Source organism: Alosa sapidissima, chromosome 6 (genome assembly GCF_018492685.1).
Source record: "Alosa sapidissima isolate fAloSap1 chromosome 6, fAloSap1.pri, whole genome shotgun sequence".
Classification (NCBI taxonomy): Eukaryota; Metazoa; Chordata; class Actinopteri; order Clupeiformes; family Clupeidae; genus Alosa; species Alosa sapidissima.
In genome coordinates this window covers 12,600,720-12,620,664 of record NC_055962.1, presented here as the reverse complement: position 1 = coordinate 12,620,664, position 19,945 = coordinate 12,600,720, and the positions used below count along the sequence as shown (strand labels likewise).

The 19,945-nt window shown below is 42.7% G+C and overlaps 1 protein-coding gene across 1 annotated transcript in view; it reads left to right on the top strand.

Moving 5' to 3' along the window:
* Positions 1–19,945, top strand: part of fndc4a (fibronectin type III domain containing 4a) — a 30,596-nt gene that overhangs the window by 6,804 nt on the left and 3,847 nt on the right. Inside the window, exons 2-5 of the mRNA XM_042095850.1 lie at positions 3,212–3,327; positions 5,642–5,846; positions 17,202–17,291; positions 19,305–19,438. Coding sequence (XP_041951784.1) covers positions 3,212–3,327; positions 5,642–5,846; positions 17,202–17,291; positions 19,305–19,438 — 545 coding nt within the window. The remainder of the gene's footprint in view (positions 1–3,211; positions 3,328–5,641; positions 5,847–17,201; positions 17,292–19,304; positions 19,439–19,945) is intronic.

Sequence of the window (19,945 nt, the reverse complement as noted above, 5' to 3'; positions counted from 1 at the left end):
AAAAGAGGGTCCTAACCAATTGAAGATATATAATGGGGTGGGAGTAATATGTCAAGAACTCCACAAAAAACTACACCGTGCACCTTTCAAAAAAACCCTCCGAGGATTACTGTGGCTTTTGGGCCCTGGCTTTCCAAGAAATGTCTAACGTTCAAGAAGAGTTTAGGATTCTATAATGTGGATTAACACTGAGGAAAATTATGCAATGAGCATTAGTTATGAAATACACAAATACAGGGAATATTTCAGTCAATTTGATGCATGAATGGTATGATGTTTCTTTTGAATAATAAATGTTTATCCCTGTCCTTGAGTTGTTAAGGAGTAGTAAGGAGGTGCATTGCTCTTCACTACTCTCTTCGTAAGTCAGGTCACGACATCTGCAAGAAAAGAAGGAATTGCCCTGAGACACTATCTGCATGAAATATGACAATCACATAATGGGATTCCAAAATCCAATTACTGCATATTAAATATGAGAGGAGCTATCTCTCTGTCACTCTCACCTCTTTAATATGGAGGGTTTCAAGCACAGAGAAAGTTTTTGACTCTTCTTGTCACTCCTATTATGAATGAGCACCTCAACATATCCACCAATATCATTTCATAATTTACTGTATCATTCTGCTTTTCTTTTTTGGATTTTTTTTTTTAAATTAAGGTTTTTATATTGTTGTCATTCAAGGAAAGGATTATCTCTAGTTTCCCTATTTTTTTTTCAATCTCCTTCCTTGCAAAGGTCATTTATTTGGTGTCTTGCTTGCTTTTCTTTTCTTCTTCTTCTACTACTTCTTCTCCTTCTCCTCCTCCTCTCCTATATCACCCATCAGTACACACAAACAGTATGGCTCGCCAACAGCTGGGACCATCATAATAGAAAATTGTGTGACACTCACAAACAGAGACACCTTCATCCCCACAGAGACACCCTTCTCTTCCTCCCCCGACAATGCCTCAGTCAGCCGCAGTCATCTGGGCTCCATTTGTCAGGCCTGTTGTGTTGTGTTTGGCTGGAAAACAATAGGAGTGGCGTTGACCCCTGACCCCTCGGACAGTGGAAAACCGCAGACGGATAGTGAGAGGTATTGACTGGCATAACCCTGATGGGATGACCTCTCCTCCCTCTGGCGCTGGCCCTAGATCGATTGGCGGAGTGATACTCGGCGACCGTGACACCTGCCTTGACCCTTCTGTACGGTGTCGGCGGACGGAGGTGATTAGCCATGTCCTCTAGTCGCGGGAGAAGCGACAGGAGAAATAAAGAGAGGAGCGGAGAAGAGAAATGATGGTGTGAAAGGAAAAGAAAGAGAAACAAACACGGGGCGAATGGGTTCAGCTGTCACCATCTTGCCATTGTGTGACGCAGGCCATCATTAAAAAGTAACATCGGCAACAACCGCTGAGGCAATTATCTTCAAACCAGAATGCACTGTGAATTGAACATGTAGAGAAGACATCACATAGCATGCAGGCTCAGTCCGCCATCTCCATAAATAGTTTTTTATGTTCCCGGACCAGTCATTACATAATATGGCTGAGTGGCAGCTTTTGCACTGAAGTGGTACAGTCATGCAGATCAGAGAGAGAGAGAGAGGGTGAGGGGTGGATATGGAGAGAATACTTTTGTCCTTTCACACATCCCCTGCTATAAAGCACACAAAGTCCATTAGACTTTAGTTTTTAAAAATAGCCCCCCACTGCACAAGGAGTCGGGTCATCTCAGCTCATCACAACCAGACAGGTCTATGGATCTACTTCCCTGGACTGAGCTACCGGCTCTCGCATATGGAATGTCACCCCTCTCTCTTTCTCTCTCCCTCTCTCTCTCTCTCTCTCTCTCTCTCTCTCTCTCTCTCTGTCTCTCCATCCCTGACTGCTCCTTTGTGGGTACTCTAATTAGCTTGTCTATTGCCAAGCTAAATCATGATGGAGTGCTCGATAGCGGCTCGGCAAAAATGGGTCTCTCACCGCCGCCACCGTACGGAGATGGACATCAAGTAGACGTCAAAGTGCATTTAAAGGACTCGCCGCCACAGAACAGAGCAGACAGATGGTCAAAGACAAGACAGGGCCCTTTTTTGGGGGCCACTGTTCAGTATTCCGCAGATGGACGAAATTGTGGGTGGTGTGTGTGAGTGGGGTGGTGTGTGTGAGTGGGGGGGGTGGGGGGGGGGGGGGGGGGGGGTTGTAGAAAAGGTAAAAAAGGGGTTGATTTTGAGATATGCTTTTGGGTCAAAGCTATAGTCTGGGGAACTGAAGAATGAGCTGATTATGGATAGAGGGGCAGGAAGAAGAGATGGATGCTGGGAATTTTAAAGACAAAAAATGGGAGGGGGGGGGTGTGAAAGGAAGGGGGTTTGTGAAAAGAAGCATCTGATAGTCAGAGGAGTGTTGGCCCAGGAAGGGATTAAAATCCTATATAACATCTCGGAGTGTTTTACTGAGATTGCTTTTTAGACGCACCTCCACTGGCCCACGGCTCTCGCACCGCAGACAAGGCATGGCGAAACGTGACCCAAAGCAAGTGCTTTACGTCCTGACAAGACCACGCCAGATTGGAAAGCTTTCTTGGCAGCAGAGTCGGACAGTTCCGAGACAGCGAGAATGAGAGCAATAGACAGAAAGAGAGAGAGAGAGAGAGAGAGAGAGACATCGAGAAAAAGAGAAAGTAAACAAATATAAACAGACACGAGGCAACATATTTCAGACCTGTAGACTCTAGCCGTTCGCAGAAACTCAGAAAGTAGGCTAATTGCATCGGCTGTGACCCGAATAGGTTCCAGCAGACCACTAATGTGTATTACAGCGCTGCTCTGAGGAGAAGTGCTGCTGTAGGCTGTGGGCTTTGATGTGTCTTGGCGACGCAGGAGGCAGCCCCAGCGTACGTCGTCTAACAGATCAAACCCCAGATCTGAGGGGATCTCATTTGCTGGTTAGATGACTCCAAGGACACACAGACTGCACTGTCAGATGAAATCTCACACAGACACAGAAACACTTTTATACACACACTGACACACACACACACACGCACACACACACACGTGTGCTTGCTTGGAAAACGAGGTGGGTGAATAGTTCCACAGGAGGTACATACGATGTGACATTTCCGCGTTGCAGTGAGACTTGCTGTCGGATACACACACACACACACACACTGTGGCACACAGAGTTGACTGATGGTGAATTCCGGGCTTGTGTTCCTTGGCAGATCGCCCCCCTGCACCTGTCAACGTGTCCGTTATGCATCTGAAGGCCGACTCGGCAACCATCACCTGGGATGTTCCGGAAGGTGACATCATAATTGGCTTCTCAATCACACAGCAGGTATGACATACCCATGAAAGATCAGGCAGCATTAATGTGTAATAAACTTTATATTACATAGATTTACAACAGAACCTTTGGATTAAGTTTAGTTCAACTCATTAGTTAATAGGGCTTAACCCTTAAATGGTCACACTAACAAGGGTAATTCATCTTAAAAATACAAAATATGTTGCAATATTGACACATGCAACATTATTTTCTATATTCCAACCAATTGGTACAGTGGGTCAATAACATTGTGTGAAGGTAAAAAGTGTTTCAATGAAGGTTCCCTAATAATTGAGCAAATCGTTACATCATGTTGACACAACCTACAGTACATACAGTACAGTACACCCTATATGCACAACTCTAGCCCAGATACAAAGCCAATCCCTAAACACAGCTGGCAAGGGCTCTGGTATGCTATATTATATAAATAATATTTTAATTGAAAATTTGACCACTCTCAATAATAAAAGACACACTAAAAATGTCAAAACGACACACTGCAAAATTCAACACAGCAATTGTGTGGCTATGTGAAAGGTGAAAGACAGGTTTCAGCTATTTAACAAAAAAAGGAGTTAGGAGTTAGCTGAAATCTGTTTTTCACCCAGACAGCCACACAATTTTGTGTTGAAATTGACACAAAATGTGTTGACTCTTTTATCACTTTTTAGAGTGTACATGAAGCTTTGGAGGTTTGGTGACTGGTGTGTCTCATGGTTTGACTGTGTATCACTATCATTTATGGGTATTCTCCTGTTTCACCAGTTTGCAAAGGACATTGTTCTTTCATGTCATTCCACGCAAAATATACTCCACCTCATTGTAGCTGAACATTGTAAACATTTCATTAATACCAATTACTGGAGGTAATGAGAAGGTTTTCTTAATTTGGAAAGAGAGAGCATTAAATGATAAAACACATTCTACATCTATGGGCAATTATACAGTGAGCTGCTCTGAATGTTACACAACTGGAAGTCTATAGGCTTGGTAATTTGCTTGGGGTCCTGTGTCCCCTGATCAATGCATTATTCATTTGAGGGAAAAGACTAAATTAATTTTTCCATCAAGCCTCTGCAATGGCATGGAGAGAGCACCTCCCGATACTGCAGGGGCGTGTGTGTGTGTCTGTGTGTGTGTGTGTGTGTGTGTGTGTGTGTACATGTATATGTGTGTGTGTGTGTGTGCGTGTCAGGCAGCAGTTCCTGAACATCCACACACCCAGTTGAAAGAGCGTTTAGAGCCCCCAGTTCTTCCTCTCCTTCAAGAGAGAGAGACAGTCTACCAGAGGTGTTCAGAGAGTCCATCCAAGCGTGTTCTAACATGATTAAATTTAGAATATGAAGAGTTAATCAAAGTACAGATTAAACATTTACTAAACCAACTGTCCAGAATGGCTAAAGACGCTGCAGCATTTCTGAACACGCTGGAACAGAGGGTGAGGGTGAGGTTCAGCCACACTGTCTGGAGAAAAGAAGTATGTTGGCTTTTCTGAGAAAAAGGCCTGTATACCTGAACAGTTTTATTTTCTAGTTATGAAGAATAAAATCTAATTTGTAGTACCATCTTCCACTGACCTTATTTAGCTCAACAGATCTCACCAATGTCTACTGCTGACATGTTTCACCTGTGAAGCAGGCAAGACATCACACAGAGCTAAAATTATCACTATGAATTTTTCATGTTGACATTTTGTGGTGTGAGTCCCTTGTGCAAATAAAATGTTCCATCAGTTGGATGCCCGATGATTTTCAAAATCATGGCTTTGTAAAGGCTCTGGGAAATAGCCCATAAACCTTTGGGCCTTTCACTAATCACTTAGCGCTGGTGGTGACTTGGACCTTAAATAGTCTCTCCTCTACTTTCCAGTCCTTTCCTCTGCCCTTCTCTCCTGTCCTCTGTTCTGTCTTCTGCCCTGTCCTCCCCCCTTATCCACTGCTCTCATGTCCTCTCCTTTACACTCCTTTGCCCCCTCGGCACTCTCCTTTTCTCTTCTATCCTCTATCACTCTGTTCTTCTCTCCTCTCCTCCTCTCCCATCCTGTCTGCTCTCCTCTTCTTTCCCCTTCTCTCCTTTCCTCTCATCTTTCTCTTCTCCCCTTCACACACTTGTTCCTATTTCTCTCTGCTCTCCTCTACCCTCTCTCACTCTCTCTCTCCTGCCCTCTGTTCCCCCTTTACATCTACATTACATTTAGCAGACACTTTTATCCGAAGCGACTGACAAAAATGAAAAATAACACTCAAGCTACAATGCAGAGGGGACCTTATTTTAGAAATTACTACTGTCTCAATCTTCCCCCTTCCCCCCTCATGCGCAGCGGCAGGACCGCTACACGCAGCGCTTCATCCGGGAGGTGAACACCACCAGCCGGGCCTGCGTACTCTGGGACCTGGAGGAGGAGACCGACTACATCGTCCAGGTGCAGACCATTGGGCTGTACGGCGAGAGCCAGGCCAGCCAGCGTGTGCACTTCCGCACGCTCAAGAAGTCCGACCGTTTCCCCTCCAACAGCTCCAACCAAGGTGAGCCGCCAGACGCCGCCCCCTCAGTAACAGAGTATTGTAAGAAACACAAGGTATTCATAGGAAAAAGGATGTTTCTTCGGTTAATGCAGCTTCAATCTTTAATCCAATAAAAAGCCATCACTGAAGCACATGGGACGTATTCCAGGCACCAATCTTGATGAGTGAGCTCAGAGCTTCTCAAACTCTTCTCATATATCTTGTTACAAAAATCCCTCCTACGCTCTAAATGTTAATGAGCTAGGTTGCTTATACCATCAGGTCTGGTCACCTTTTGTTGTTCTTTAATTAAAACGCTTCGCGCTGGGGCCGTTTTACAACCTCGACCGTGCATTCATTTCTGTGAACAGACCACCGTGTCGTCCATTATCCCTTACATAGCGTCATCCCCTCTTGTCACTGATTGGGCAGGTAATCTGCCGGCCAATAGAAACGTTAGTGAACTATGGTGTTCCAGACTAGTATGTCCCTGAAAGGAGATCTACATGGGTGGGGGCTAAGTATAAGTAGCTTTCTTCCCTCAGTTCATACCTGATACAGTATTTACTGTGCCTCCCTCATTCTAATGATTGATTACACCCCAACCCCCCCCCCCCCCCCCCCCCCCCCCCACCCCCTGAACCCCAACACACACACACACACACACACCTCATATCATAGGATAACAAACTGCACTATTCCAAAAAGGGAATAATCCCCTTGGGACTGGCATGTTGTCCATAAATGATTGATCTTTTTTTATTATGGCATTAACTTAAAAACTCAAACTCAAGCTTAAACTCAAGCACCAATTTAAAGTCAGCCTGACACTGAGTGTAGTTGTTGAGGGATGGTAATGTCATCTTTATTCACAGGTAGTGATAGAGATAGTTGGTTGGGGGTGTTCAGGACATAAAGACAGAGAGAGAGAGAGAGAGAGAGAGAGAGAGAGAGAGAGAGAGAGAGAGAGACCAGGGACATAACAACACTTAGGGACTATGAGATTTTCCTCAGGCACATGATGTGATAATTTTGCTCCTCTTTACAATAATAGTCAGTCTTCTGGGATTCTGGGGTATAGAAAGAGAGGTGTGCGGGGCCCAAACACATGGACCTAAGAGATATCTTCCGGCACAAGACATGAAATACTGTACAGTATGTTACTGGTGCTCCCTAGTTTTCAACTCATAACTCTCCCCATCCTGCATCAGCATGGGGCTTTCTCACTTTGCTGCAAGGCCAGTGTCCTCCTCCTCTTCTTCTTCTTCTTCTTCTTTATCTCTTCATGCCCCTCTCTCCCTTTTTAGCCGTTAGTTTTTCCACCCGTCATGCACACTTGAGAGGGACAGAGTGCCATAAATACCGTGGGGATCCCATCGAGAGAGAGAGAGAGAGAGAGAGAGAGAGAGAGAAAGACGCATTCCTCTCCACTCTGCTCAGCCTATACAGGATCCCCAAGGAATCCCCTCTCCTCACACACACACACACACACACACACACACACACACACACACACACACACAGACAGAGACAAACAGACACAAACACACACAATCCTCTTCGCTCGCTTTCACATTAATTATTGATGGAGCCTTCATGCCTAAACGAATGCAGGTGAGCTGGGGGAAAGTACTGAAGTTCTATGTGGGGCTTGATTAATGAGGTGGATTTACAATATTGAGATGAATGATGTGTAGACCGTTTTGAAAGGCACTTTTATCTAGAACTGCCTAGTTTCCTTTTCCTACTGGGCCATTAGCTATGCCATGCTTGAAAATCTCTGTGAGCTAAAGGAGGTACATCTTTCTCCTTATTATCCTCTTGAGTCAAAGACAGTTCACTTACCAAAGAAGGTGCAATATCACATCAAACAAGGGCAACAAAAATGGCACTCTTACCCTAACAGGATGGAAAGGACTTAACCTGAGAAAAACATGCATGCAAGTTTACTGTATGTAACAAAGCTTTCAGCAAGACTGTCCCTCTTTGTCTCTATGACTTTCGCTAAAGTCAATTATCAGTCCATTCATGACTGAGCAGGGCACTAAACAAGGAAGATAAAGATGCCATAATGACATGCACATTTTGAGTCAACCTTCATCATAACAAAAGAGAGGGACGTTACCATGACAATGCCTCTAGCAGGCTGACAGCGCTTTGTGGACTAAAATCGAGCTGACTGGTTACCTATTGAAAAACATAGGAGTGACCCAGTGGAGGTCGATACTGGTTGTCCCATTTTCCCAGAGAAAATGCTTACCTTGACTTTGTAGGCAGAAAAGCCATCCTCGACCCTTGCCTGAAAGATCAACCGATCCATTCAAATGTGCATTCATTTTATCCTTCAGATCAGGGAAATGTCTTTGATGGGGAAGAGGGAGAGAGAGAGAGAGAGAGAGAGAGAGAGAGAGCATTTACTGTCTCCTTGGTCTTCAGCTCATGCCTGAAAGCTGCAGTAAAAGAAAGCTCATCTTTTTACAGTAAATCATATGAAAAGTCCTAACACCTATGGATGATATTAATATGATTTTAAGTTTCCAAAATGTTATGTGTATGCACTCTTAAAACGAATGTGTTGTCCCTATCTGGACACAGAGATGCGTAAAATTAAACGCAAGTTGTATTCGTTTGTGTCTTATGACGTCACTGTAGCTTTGCGCCGCCATCTTTACTACCGATTTGGGCAGCTCAGCCACTCAGTGGTCATCTGACCGTCTGACAGCTAACAGCTGATAAGCCACCACAAACTGCTCCCATAAAGTCACAATCGCCTCGTTCCCCTTCCCTTCATGTTCTTTCAATGAGTATAAACCATGGAGTGAATAAAATAGGTATAAACACATCTTACATTAAAGGACATTATCCAGATTAATGACAGCTAGCTGTTAGCTAAATGACACTAAAATAAGTGGTAGCTTGTTAGCTGTTAGCCACTTACAGCTAACAACTCACTACTACGGTACATGTAGCCTACCTAGTCAGAGTAAACTACCACCAAAATCATACATTTGAATTGTTTTTACATAATACTTATATTTCCCATGATTAAATATAAGTCCTTGATGGCCAGGTGCCGCACTTTCACGTTTTTGACCCATCCAGCCGCAGCATATTGAGGCATCAGTAGGGGAGAGCCGGGACAGTTGAAACACTTTTTAATTAAACGTAATTTAGCCTACAAACCGATCGTACCACACTGAAAGCTAATATTTGGTCACTGTAACCTACATCTGTCCTCTGTCAAATACAAATGCATTTCCAGCTGAACAAAACCGTTCAGGAATTATTACAGCAAAGTGGGACGTGCGTAATGTTTCATTCGTCCCTCCTGGTCGGGACAGTTAAAACAACATAAGGGGACGAATGCAACATAGGCCTAGGCCTACAGTTTAAGCGATATAAACGTCCCACAACTTCAAAATTTTACTACATATCATGAATGGTACTCCCAATAGGGGTATTTTAGATAGATTGTTGCAGGGCTATACGTCTTCGTGCATGTCTGATAACAACTCATTGCCATCATCATGAAGTGTGTATGAAGCGGTTTTTGAAATATCATGCCCTGTGGATGATTCTGCCATGTTTATAGCTAGAACGGTAAGCTTTCCCATTTATATCATGTTTATATTGTTGAAAATGTCGTATCACTAGGTTTTTACGTGGGTTAGGCCACAGCATATTCCAAATAAGTAGGCTTAACGACCCACCAGCCGTCAGTCTCCATGGATAACATGGGAAAACTCGACCCCCTACCTGGTGGGCCCAAATGTATTTTCATCTTCCTAAAACTGTTTTTCCATGTCTCACCTCCATAAATGATTGTTTAAACACAGATATCTGTGCATTTAATTAAAATACATGGAGTTACAGATAAAATAAAAAAATGTAACCGCTAATGAAGTTTACTTTTGCGCATCAAAACTCGTTTATCGCCTGTAACTCCGTGACACAATGACATACAGTAGCAGAAAGATATTTGGCTGATAGAAGGAGGTTAACATGCTCTATGTTTTGACCGAAGGACATCTGTCTATCATCATTAGCCTACACTTGGAGAAAACTGGAATGTTTCATTCGTCCCGTGTTTCAATCGTCCCAGCTCTCCTAGTCTTGAATGCCTTCAAGCTATCCCCACTGTACGGGGAGGGGTTATGAACAAGGTAGATGTATATATCGTGGAAAGTCAATTGGGGCAAGCCTGGGGCAGATAATAAGGGACAAAAGATATCTGGGGGTAACAAATAAGGATCGCAGCCTAAAATTGAAATTTTCTCCACATATCTCTCTCTCTTTCACACATTCAAATGTGCAGTGTGGGCGGCCATACTGGGCGAGATCGGTCATAAATATGGCGGCGTTCTATTTGATAGTGACGTAGGTGGCACCTATGAATTGTTTTCAACACATTTGTTTTAAGAGTGTGCTCTTCATCTTGTTTTGATGTCAGACGTTTTTGTGATTCACTGGGTTCCATTTTTTAACTGATTACTAATCCACAGGGGCGCTGTGATGATGGTGGTGATTATGATCTATGAGGACCTGTCAGTGTCCTGTCAGTGCAAGGCCCTTATCATCGTCCTACAAAAGCCATCTGGAAGACACAATTTCACTGTTCACCCCAAATTTCATCATTTTCTGACCACAAAAAACTGCAAAGTGCTTCTTTAATTCAGAGTTAACTAGGTCAGAAGAGAGGGTCTAGTCATTTGGAGAGCTTCATCAGCAGAAACAGACAGCGACGCGCTATGATTTCTAATGGGAGAAACACGGAAAGACCTCACAGTGAATCCACCAACTTAAGTCTCGTCACGTTCCACAGAGAGAAAAAAATTAAACCAAGCTATGCTCTCCTCCAGTAAAGAGAGTGAGAAAGAGAGAGAGAAGAGAGAGAGAGAGAGATCTCAAAACTAAACAAATGTTTTCATTTTCATGCTACTGTAGGCCAGGCTAAGCGCTTGCCAAGCTGATATTAAATTATAGTATTAGCATCTTATCAGCTGCTGCTGCCTTAGACCCCCTGCTGCTGCTGAGATGTAAATGAGTGGCTTAACTGTGAGAAAAAAGGGCCCCATCCTCCTCAGGGGATTGCCTAACAACCTTCAACAGTGACCTGCTGTTTGTATCTGCCTTTATCCTTTTAGCTGATACGCAGGCATTACAGACCACTGGTGCAATGTGTCGCATGAGTGCAGTTTTATTATTTATGTGTATTTATTTGTTCATTTAGCTGGCTATGTATCAAAGACTTCATCTGCTGAAACATGAAAGACTATCTAATATTGCACAATGCACAATAATATGTCATAAAAAACAGCCTCTTTGTTGAGGTTGCAAAAGGATACAGCAACACTTAATAAGCCCAGTAAGCACTAGAACAACATAACATCACAACCAAATGAAAAATGGTCATTATTTACAATATTCTTGGAACATGTCTAAAGTATAAAGGTCCTGTATACAGAGAGCATTAATGTGCATGTATACCATCAAGGCCACGCCACGCTACCTTTGGCCCCAGTACGGTAGGGTCCAGATTAATTTGTTATCTGCGTGGCTTTTACAGGCTGTATGAATGAAGGTGATTTTTTTTTCCTTTTCTTGAGTCATCTTTTTGAGCAATGTTGCCATGCAGTGTTTCTGAACTGTGCTGTTTGAGCTCCTTCCTAGTGATATTGGGCAATAACTTTTTTTTATCTGGAGATCTTCCATCATCACAGGCAAGCTACACCAGGCACGTAACTGAATCATTCTGTTCGCGGAGCGTATGCTGCAACAATTAGCTTCCACTGAAATCATTGGAACTTGCTACACCAGATGTGATAGTGGGACGTACATTCGAAAAAATTTGATCTGTCTTCTAAAACTGTTATTACTCTCCAGGAACGGAACGCGTCCATTACGTGCCTGGTGTAGCCTACCCTGCAGTCAGTGGCCAATTTCTCACAAGCATCCAATCACAACACTAGGAATCAATTGTCATGTGATTGCCCTGGCCACACTGCTCAAGAGGTTGCCCCATGTTCAGTATCCTCACCTGCAGGCCTCCCGTGGCAGGCTTTACAGTAAGGCTGAAGCTAACAGCTGTACTTTAGTGTAGCGCTGTTCAAGCACCCTCTGGGGGCTCGTTCACAACACTTTCCATCAGTCTCAGCCGCAGTCAGATGTTTTAACAGCCCTTCAGAGAAGCTCTCCCATTTATGATATGATCCATTACTCTTTTTGAATTCACTGAAATTGTCCTCATGCTCCTCAGGCTGCTTATTCAGTGTGTAATTTTAGAAGGGAAAAAAACTCAGTTTTCAAGCAGTTTTTGTGTGCAGTCTTGGCTCTGTAAATATCAAACAAGCCGAAAAGCTAATCAACATCTTGCTTCAGGGACGCTGCAAGGTGAGTTGTAATTGGGATTGTCTAATGAGATCAACAATCTTTCAGCAAAATCAAGAATTACACCTTTCACATCACAATAGCAGTTGACTTTTTATAGCTATTCTTTTTTTCTATTCAAAGCAACAGTTGTACAATGCCTACAGATTTTCATCTATACACTGCATGTGTTCTCTTGAGCTCCAACAACCTGCAGTTTCAGCGGTAGGCTATTGTATTCTCCCAGATACAGCTTTCCTCTCAGACCATATCTATCTAATTGACAGGGTCTGGTTACTTAGGCCCAATATTGAGTGCTACTTATCCAGATGTAGCCTCCAAAGAATTCCCTACCATTCAATTAATTTGGCGCTGTGATCATTTGTATGCGGATGAGGAAATTGCCTGTACTTTTCCATTACTGCTGTATTACTAGTGTTTCAATAACCTCCCTTGTTAGCCGAGACAGTATAAAACATTGAAAAGTGTAGCACTTCCTTGTAAGCTGAGAGAGAGAGAAAAGTGTAGCACTTCCTCTCACTTATTTGGATTGGAAGTAGAGCATTAGTGAAGTGTTTGCATTGCATCCATGAGCAAAGCAGAGAAGAGAAGAGTGGGGATGAGATTCATACATCAGTGTTTCTTCATGCAGGAAATGCAATATTTGGCCAGCATGAAGCACAAAATGAAGAAGAGCCAGTATGTAGGGAAACACTTTGGTCCAATTTCTTACTGTTTTAGTGATGTATTTAAACTCTTAAAGCAACACCAAAGAGTTTTTGGTTACACTTTACTTGACAGTGTCAACATAAGAGTGACATGACACTGTCATAAACCAGTCATAAGTGTTTATGACATAACGCTTCTATTATTACATTCAGTTCTCGTCATAAAAAGTTAGGGTTAGGAAATTAGAATTAGTAGAATTAGGATTTTAGTATGTAGTTGTTATGCACTGGCCAGTTAGGGTTAGAGTTAGGTTTCATGTGTCATGACAGTGTCATGTCACTCTTATGTTGATACTGTCAAGTAAAGTGTTACCGAGTTTTTTTGTACCTTAAAATAATGTTTCCAAAATCGTTTCAGTGGTTTATCAATTGTAACAGGGTGAACGGCACTTCTGCATTCACTTCGCGACCCTCTATCGGCTATAACATGCAAGTTTGCCAGATCGGGTAGTGGATATGTAATTCATGGAACTCATGGAATGAGACATAAGAAACTACAAATTTGACTTGCATCTGATGTCGCAATACACCATATTTTCATAAAATCTTGCAACATACTCTACCTTGTATGTGGACATTGTTATTTGCAAAGCTGGTGTTGGATAAACAAATAGCGTGTGTGTGACAGAGGAAAAGTGCTTTGGTGTTGCTTTAAGTGATAGCTATAATGTACTACATGTTAGTTAGTAACTCACATTATCAGTTAGTTATGAAGTTTGATTTGTACATACAGTACATAGTTATACGCCACAGTGATAAAGGCAGCTAATATAAAATGAGACCACCACCTTTAATAGTGTTACATTTTAAAGTGCCCTTAAAAAGAAAGTAACAGCAGAATCATTATTCTGAAACCATGAGTCAACCCATTTTGAGCTCTCTCCTCCATCCTCACTCTCTCAGTCTTTCTTCCACTTTCTGACCTTCTCGCTACAGTCACTTTTGGGTTTGGGGTTATTTTTGGGCAAGTGAGTGTCTCTTCCTCCGTCAGATACGGCAAAGAGAAACACCCCTTGGGCAAACTCTTGGGCCCCAGCGCTCAGGTAGGCCACTTCAAAGCAGTGCACCGGCACGCTTCAACCCGTGAGCTACAATCCAAATTGAGCCCTTCAAGGCGCAGCAAACAAAACAGTACAGTTCTGGTATTGACAGTGAGTGACCAGAGCACACACTGAGATGAGGTTTTGGTGCTGAAGAGACCTCTGGCTACAATCCACAAAATACATTTCTGACGTTTAAATTGACGTATGGATTGTGTTTGGCACTCTATTTTAACCCTATCGCCATCAGCACAGCCATTGGTTGTTTTGAATGTACTGCTCTATCTGTCATCATATAAAGTCCGCCCCATGCTAGATTCATTTAATCTATTATTAATTTAATTGTGATTGTGGTGTCTGGGTTTTTGGAACATTGGAAATGGACGTCAATTGCCTCCTTGGCAGACAAACCTGCAGAGCGAATTTAAATTGCTAACAGGTTCATCTGGGTTTTCCCAGGCTAGTTTGATTGATAAACAAAGAATTTATACATGCCAGTATCTGTGGTAAAATCGTGTGACTAATTAATGCAAACTTTGATCATGGTTTTGCCGGAGGCAAAGAGAATATTTGCTTTTATACCCGAGCACTCGGCATCTGACAAACATTAAAAAAGGCATCTGTTTAGCCTGAACAGAAAAATACTTTTTTTCAAAAGGAAGAAAGAAAAAACACATAACCTCCCACACAAGGTCTTATCTAAAAGAGAGCGAGAGACAGACATTGGCGCTGACACGCCAGGTTTCACCGCTTTTAGCCACCTCAATCAGCCACCTCGCTCGGTTTTATTTATTTATTTTAGCTTTGTGAGAAATTCTAACCCACCTTCCAATCGTGGCTATCATGAATATTCCTCCAGGGGAAAGCGATGAGCGTATCACCCAGGCTGTCAGTCCCCACCGCCCCCGCCCTCCCGATCACCGCCTTCGCAGCCGAGCGAGATGGCGTCTTAATGGCACGGTCCCGGTAATTGGCATACTCAGTAGCAAGCACAAACGACCCCACTCAGTAATTGGCCAGGCACCACGCCCCGATTTATGACACTCCGCATCCGCCTGCTGTCGAGCAAGGGCCAGCCAGCTAGCCAGTCATCCCAGCCCAGGCTTGGCTTGATGTTGCCATCTTGGGGCTGGGGATCAATTGCGCAGAGTGCGTCTCTGGAAGTGTTCCACGCAGGGGTTAAGGGCTGGCTGGCTTGGCGGGAGGAAATGGGCCTGAAGTCAATCCCTTTAACTGGGGATTAATGATTAAGATGAACGGCTGCTTTAGATAAATCGGCACCAGTTGCAAAGCACCGCCAGGTCTGGTGGGGTGCAGGGGTCTTCTTCTTCTAGGGATGGAGGTGGTGGGGGCAGGGGGGTGTGTGGGGTGTCAGTATGATGAGGCCCATGCATACTGAGTTGCAAATTAGCAATAGCTAGAAACTCTCTGTGCATCAATTTAATGCTTTGTACTTTGAACTATGGTTAATTGCATTGTCCCTATTAAATAAAATTCATATAAATTAAAAGTATAGTTCAATTAAAGTTACTACCACTATGTATGGGGTGATTGTCCTGCCGTTTCTTAGGACATAGATTTCTTCCATAAGCTTTTATTATGGTTTCCACTCTTCCTCTCAAAATAAGGGTTACACTTTACTTGACAGTAAAGTGTAACCCTTAGGACTGTCAGGAACATGTCATAAACAACTCATAAACTTTATGACATAATGCTTCTGTTATTAAGTGACATTTAGTTTTTGTCATAACAATTTAGGGTTAGGGTTAGATTTAGACTTAGAGTTAAGGTAAGGGTTAGGGTTAAAATTCGGATTAGGGTTGGAGGTTAGGATTAGGGTTAGGGTTTGGGTCATGTCACTCCTATGTCGATACCAAACGAATTAATCACTTGAAATGTAACAAAAAGGGGTTGCATTGGATTCAAGGGATAATGTGTTACCATAAACGGCCACTTTGTGTGGGTGGCTAATATGGCCTACATGAAGTATTCAATTTACAATGTCTGTGTTAGGTCACATTCAGTGAAGTGCTACTGCACTACTTGCCCTATGACAACTCCTAATCCCCTTGGACAATTCATTTCCTACACTGGAATATTTGGAACTTTCTGACACTAAATGAGATTCATGCATTATCATACTGGATATGTACTGTAACCATCCCACCTCTTTGTAACATACACCTCAAGTGCCTTTAAACACCATGTTCTTTTTTCTACACCTAACTAACTTATTCATTCATCATGTCAACAGACCTTACTGTTCTGTACTGACAGAAGGCAGACTCTAGGCAGATGGGCCAGGCCCTTGAGTCGTGGATCTGCTCGAGGTTTCTTCCTACATGTATCTCCAATTGTAGGGAGGTTTTCCTCGCCCCTGTCACTCATGGGCCTTCTCTGATTGTTTAACACTCCGTAAAGCGCCATGAGACATGTGCAATGTTTTGGCGCTCTGTAAGTGATATTAAATTGAAATTACTTTGTCAGGGGTATTCATACTTTTCTTTTCAAATGAATCTTCATTTCTTTGTTGAACACAAGATACAAGATACACAAGATACATGGCTATAGTTATCCACTCACTCAAAGAGCTGCCAATTTTCTGCAACTGGTGTCCATTTTGAAATTAGAAATTTGTCCATGGCTGGTAAATCACATTTATTAGTAGTAAATGCACCGTGTGTTATTACTGAAATGCTTTAGCATAGCTGTCCCACTAGTAATAAAAACCCTTTATATGATAGTAAATTCAGTTCTCTGTTGTTGGTGGGGCATTATCAAAAGAAAACAATAAAAATGGATTCACAGAAGAAAACGCCATTTATGTGTCAGATGAATTCAACCATAAAATTGTTAACTGTGAACTAGGCTGCCAAGCACAGCTCTGTTAGCACTAGGCGGGCTTCTTGATGGGCTTTCTCTAGTCTATAATACCAACAAGGTTTCTGAAATCCGATCACATACTGTAGTAAGGGGAATAAATTCCATCAAATTTGGGTCACAACTGAAAAACATTATTGGTCCTAAGGCCTGACCAGTTGAGACCAATGAGTCATATCTAACCCCATACAACAACAACAACAACAACAACAAATTGCTTTTATATTGCAATTTGTTGTTGTTGCCCCCAAAGCCCTTTACAGTGAATGGGGAACATCCCTGACCACCACCAATGTGTATCACTCACCTAGTCCAGAGTGTAACAGGAAAATCATGTGTGTCTTCTCCATCCATGCACATAGATGACCCGACGGTGCAGGGTCTGGACAAGTCCAGACATCTCCAGACCGGGGAGATGATCATCATCGTGGTCGTGCTTCTCATGTGGGCAGGTAAGGACACCATACACTGCCTGCACTTGCTCCAAAGTGTATTGATTCATTCAATCAATTTATGTTTTTTTTGTGTTTGTTTGTTTAGTATGTTACTTTATGAACATTTGTCTGCTCAGCGTATTTGTTATTGTAAAAAATGAAGGACTGTAATATACAGTTTATATTATGCTTTATGCATGTGGAATATTTTAAGTAGCACTGCATATATCTCCCAACATATGATGCTATTATCTTAATTAAACAATGTTTTTACATATATTTAAGACATTAATGTACTTCAATAATACCTCCAAAGTTCACAGATGCACAACACCAAACTGTTATGCTCATGAATCATTCATCCCCATAGAAGAGTTCACATTGAAAATGCAAAGTGATTCAACTTTTTAATAAGTCTCTGACCAGATTATTAATTTTCCATATGGATGGTGTTGGTGAAAGGAAAAAGCGTAAATTAATTAAAGATGTTTGCTTGCAATGACTGAACTTCAAAGAGCTGACTGAGGATTCTGTACGTGTTCCAGGGCGCAATTACTGTCTGTGTTCTGAAGCATTACTCAGCATTGTGTTTTCTCTGAATACTAAACACACAGGAAACCCCAATAAGGGAGCAAAGCCTCCAGAACTGTCATTATGTTTCTCATACTGCGCGCATGCCCTGTGTATTTGGTCAATGACATCCTTATCAGAGTCACTTGCCTGATATCTCCCTATGACGGAGTGCCGTTACTATGGAGATTCATATTGTTTGGAGTCACTCTTTGTCCTTGTGTCATCTGTTTTTATTGATTTTGTTTCCATTTTTATGTCTGTTTATATTCATCTTTTCATTCAAGTTATTGCTATTTTATTAACTTACTGATATTATCCATGCTGCAGTTGCCCATTTCACTGTCCTTTGTAGCCATTCTTCACTCAGGAAACAATATTGCATTTGCCCTTAAATCTACAGTGATAACTTTTATGTGACAAACAGTCCCATTGGAAGATAATAACAAATTCAAAATGGGAAAAGACGAACAATTTCCATGGACAGGGAAAACAAACCACTTGATAGTACTGTTGAAAGTCATGTTACCGACCTTGCTGGCCATAAATATAGTCAGGTTTTGCTTACAGTGTTACTCTTTTCATTTATCCCTGAAGAGTGTTAGATTTTGGCTTCAAGTTAGCGTTAAGCGGACCATACAGTAGTCACCGACATGAGTGCGTCATTGCTCACTTGTGCGTCATTTGCCTATGCACACTAGCGCTGACATTTTCAAATGACAGGTATTGAATAAACAGTAGGTTTTATTCAACAGCACTGACAAAAATATAACTTAATTGTAGTCTACACCACAGATTCTAGAGCACTTTGTACTAAAATCTTTGATCTACACTGTGATTTATACAGCCAAAGGGTTCGGTGGTGGTGTGCTGGGTTTTATTGAAAACAATAGAATCTTAATAATCAAAGGTCTAAAGTGGAGAGTGCCACACTGGTGATGGCGCTGATATGCAAAAGACCTGACAGTTTATTGGCTATGACAGAATGGAATATTTAAATAAAGTGATCTCTACACCATGTCCTGTCAATAGTGTGTCCAATAAGAATGATCAAAAGGCACAAACCAGTTTCCATCTTTATTTCATGCATGAGTTCTGATTGGACATTGAGGTTCTCTGATAGTTCTGCCAGCCAGATAGCCAGAGGGCCTCTTCCAAAAATCAATATAATCAGGCAGTTCATCCAAGAGTTCATGTAGGTCTGCTAGCAATTCCAGAAAGCAGGTTGGTTCAGTCAAATAAATCACACTGTCAAGTACAGTAGGCCTAGTTCTGCTAGCCATACTAACACAGGTTGTTCAGGAAAAAAGTTAAGTTAGCCAGGCAGTTCACCCAACAATTCTGCTAGTCAGGTAGTTCACCCAACAGTTTCAGTGGCCCGGTAGTCATTCAGGGAGGAGGTCCATCTCAGTTTGGGTTAACTGTGTTTGGCGTCGCCCTGCGTTTCTTCTCCTCACACAGCTGTGATCGCGCTGTTCTGCCGTCAGTACGACATCATCAAGGACACGGACAACAGCAACAGCAAAGAGAAGGTCAAGCCGCTGTCGGAGCGGAGCACCCCAGAGCACCACAGCGGAGGCCTGCTGAGGAGCAAGGTGAGCAAGTAACATTCAACGTGGCCGCCATCCTCATAGAACTCCCTTTTTTGCATGTTGGCCTGCTGACTGCACACCTGAATCCATCTGAATCACAGACGTATTCTCTCTGTCAGACATTAGCCCCTGCATGCCATTAGCCCACTTTATCCATCGTAACAGGAAAAGCGGCAAAAAAGCAGCCCCTCAATGCAGACACCATTTTCACACAGAGCCTATATTCCAGAATTGGTTGTGGTTGTGACTCCTGTATCCCTAAATCAATAGTGACAGTGACAGTGACAGCTGGGTTTGTGGAGAACCTATTTCTGCTCTGGCTCCTATTTAATCCCGGCCCCCCTCAATTTCATAGGTGACGGTTCAATCTCCAGAGTCGGGAGCCTCATCTCCTGCGATTTCGTGGGGGAGCGGGCAACGGGCTTGATCTGGTCGCCGCAGCAACACTTAACCCAGCCAATCATAAAAATGGAATTGGAATGTGTGCCAGAGCTCCTCCTGATTCTCAGG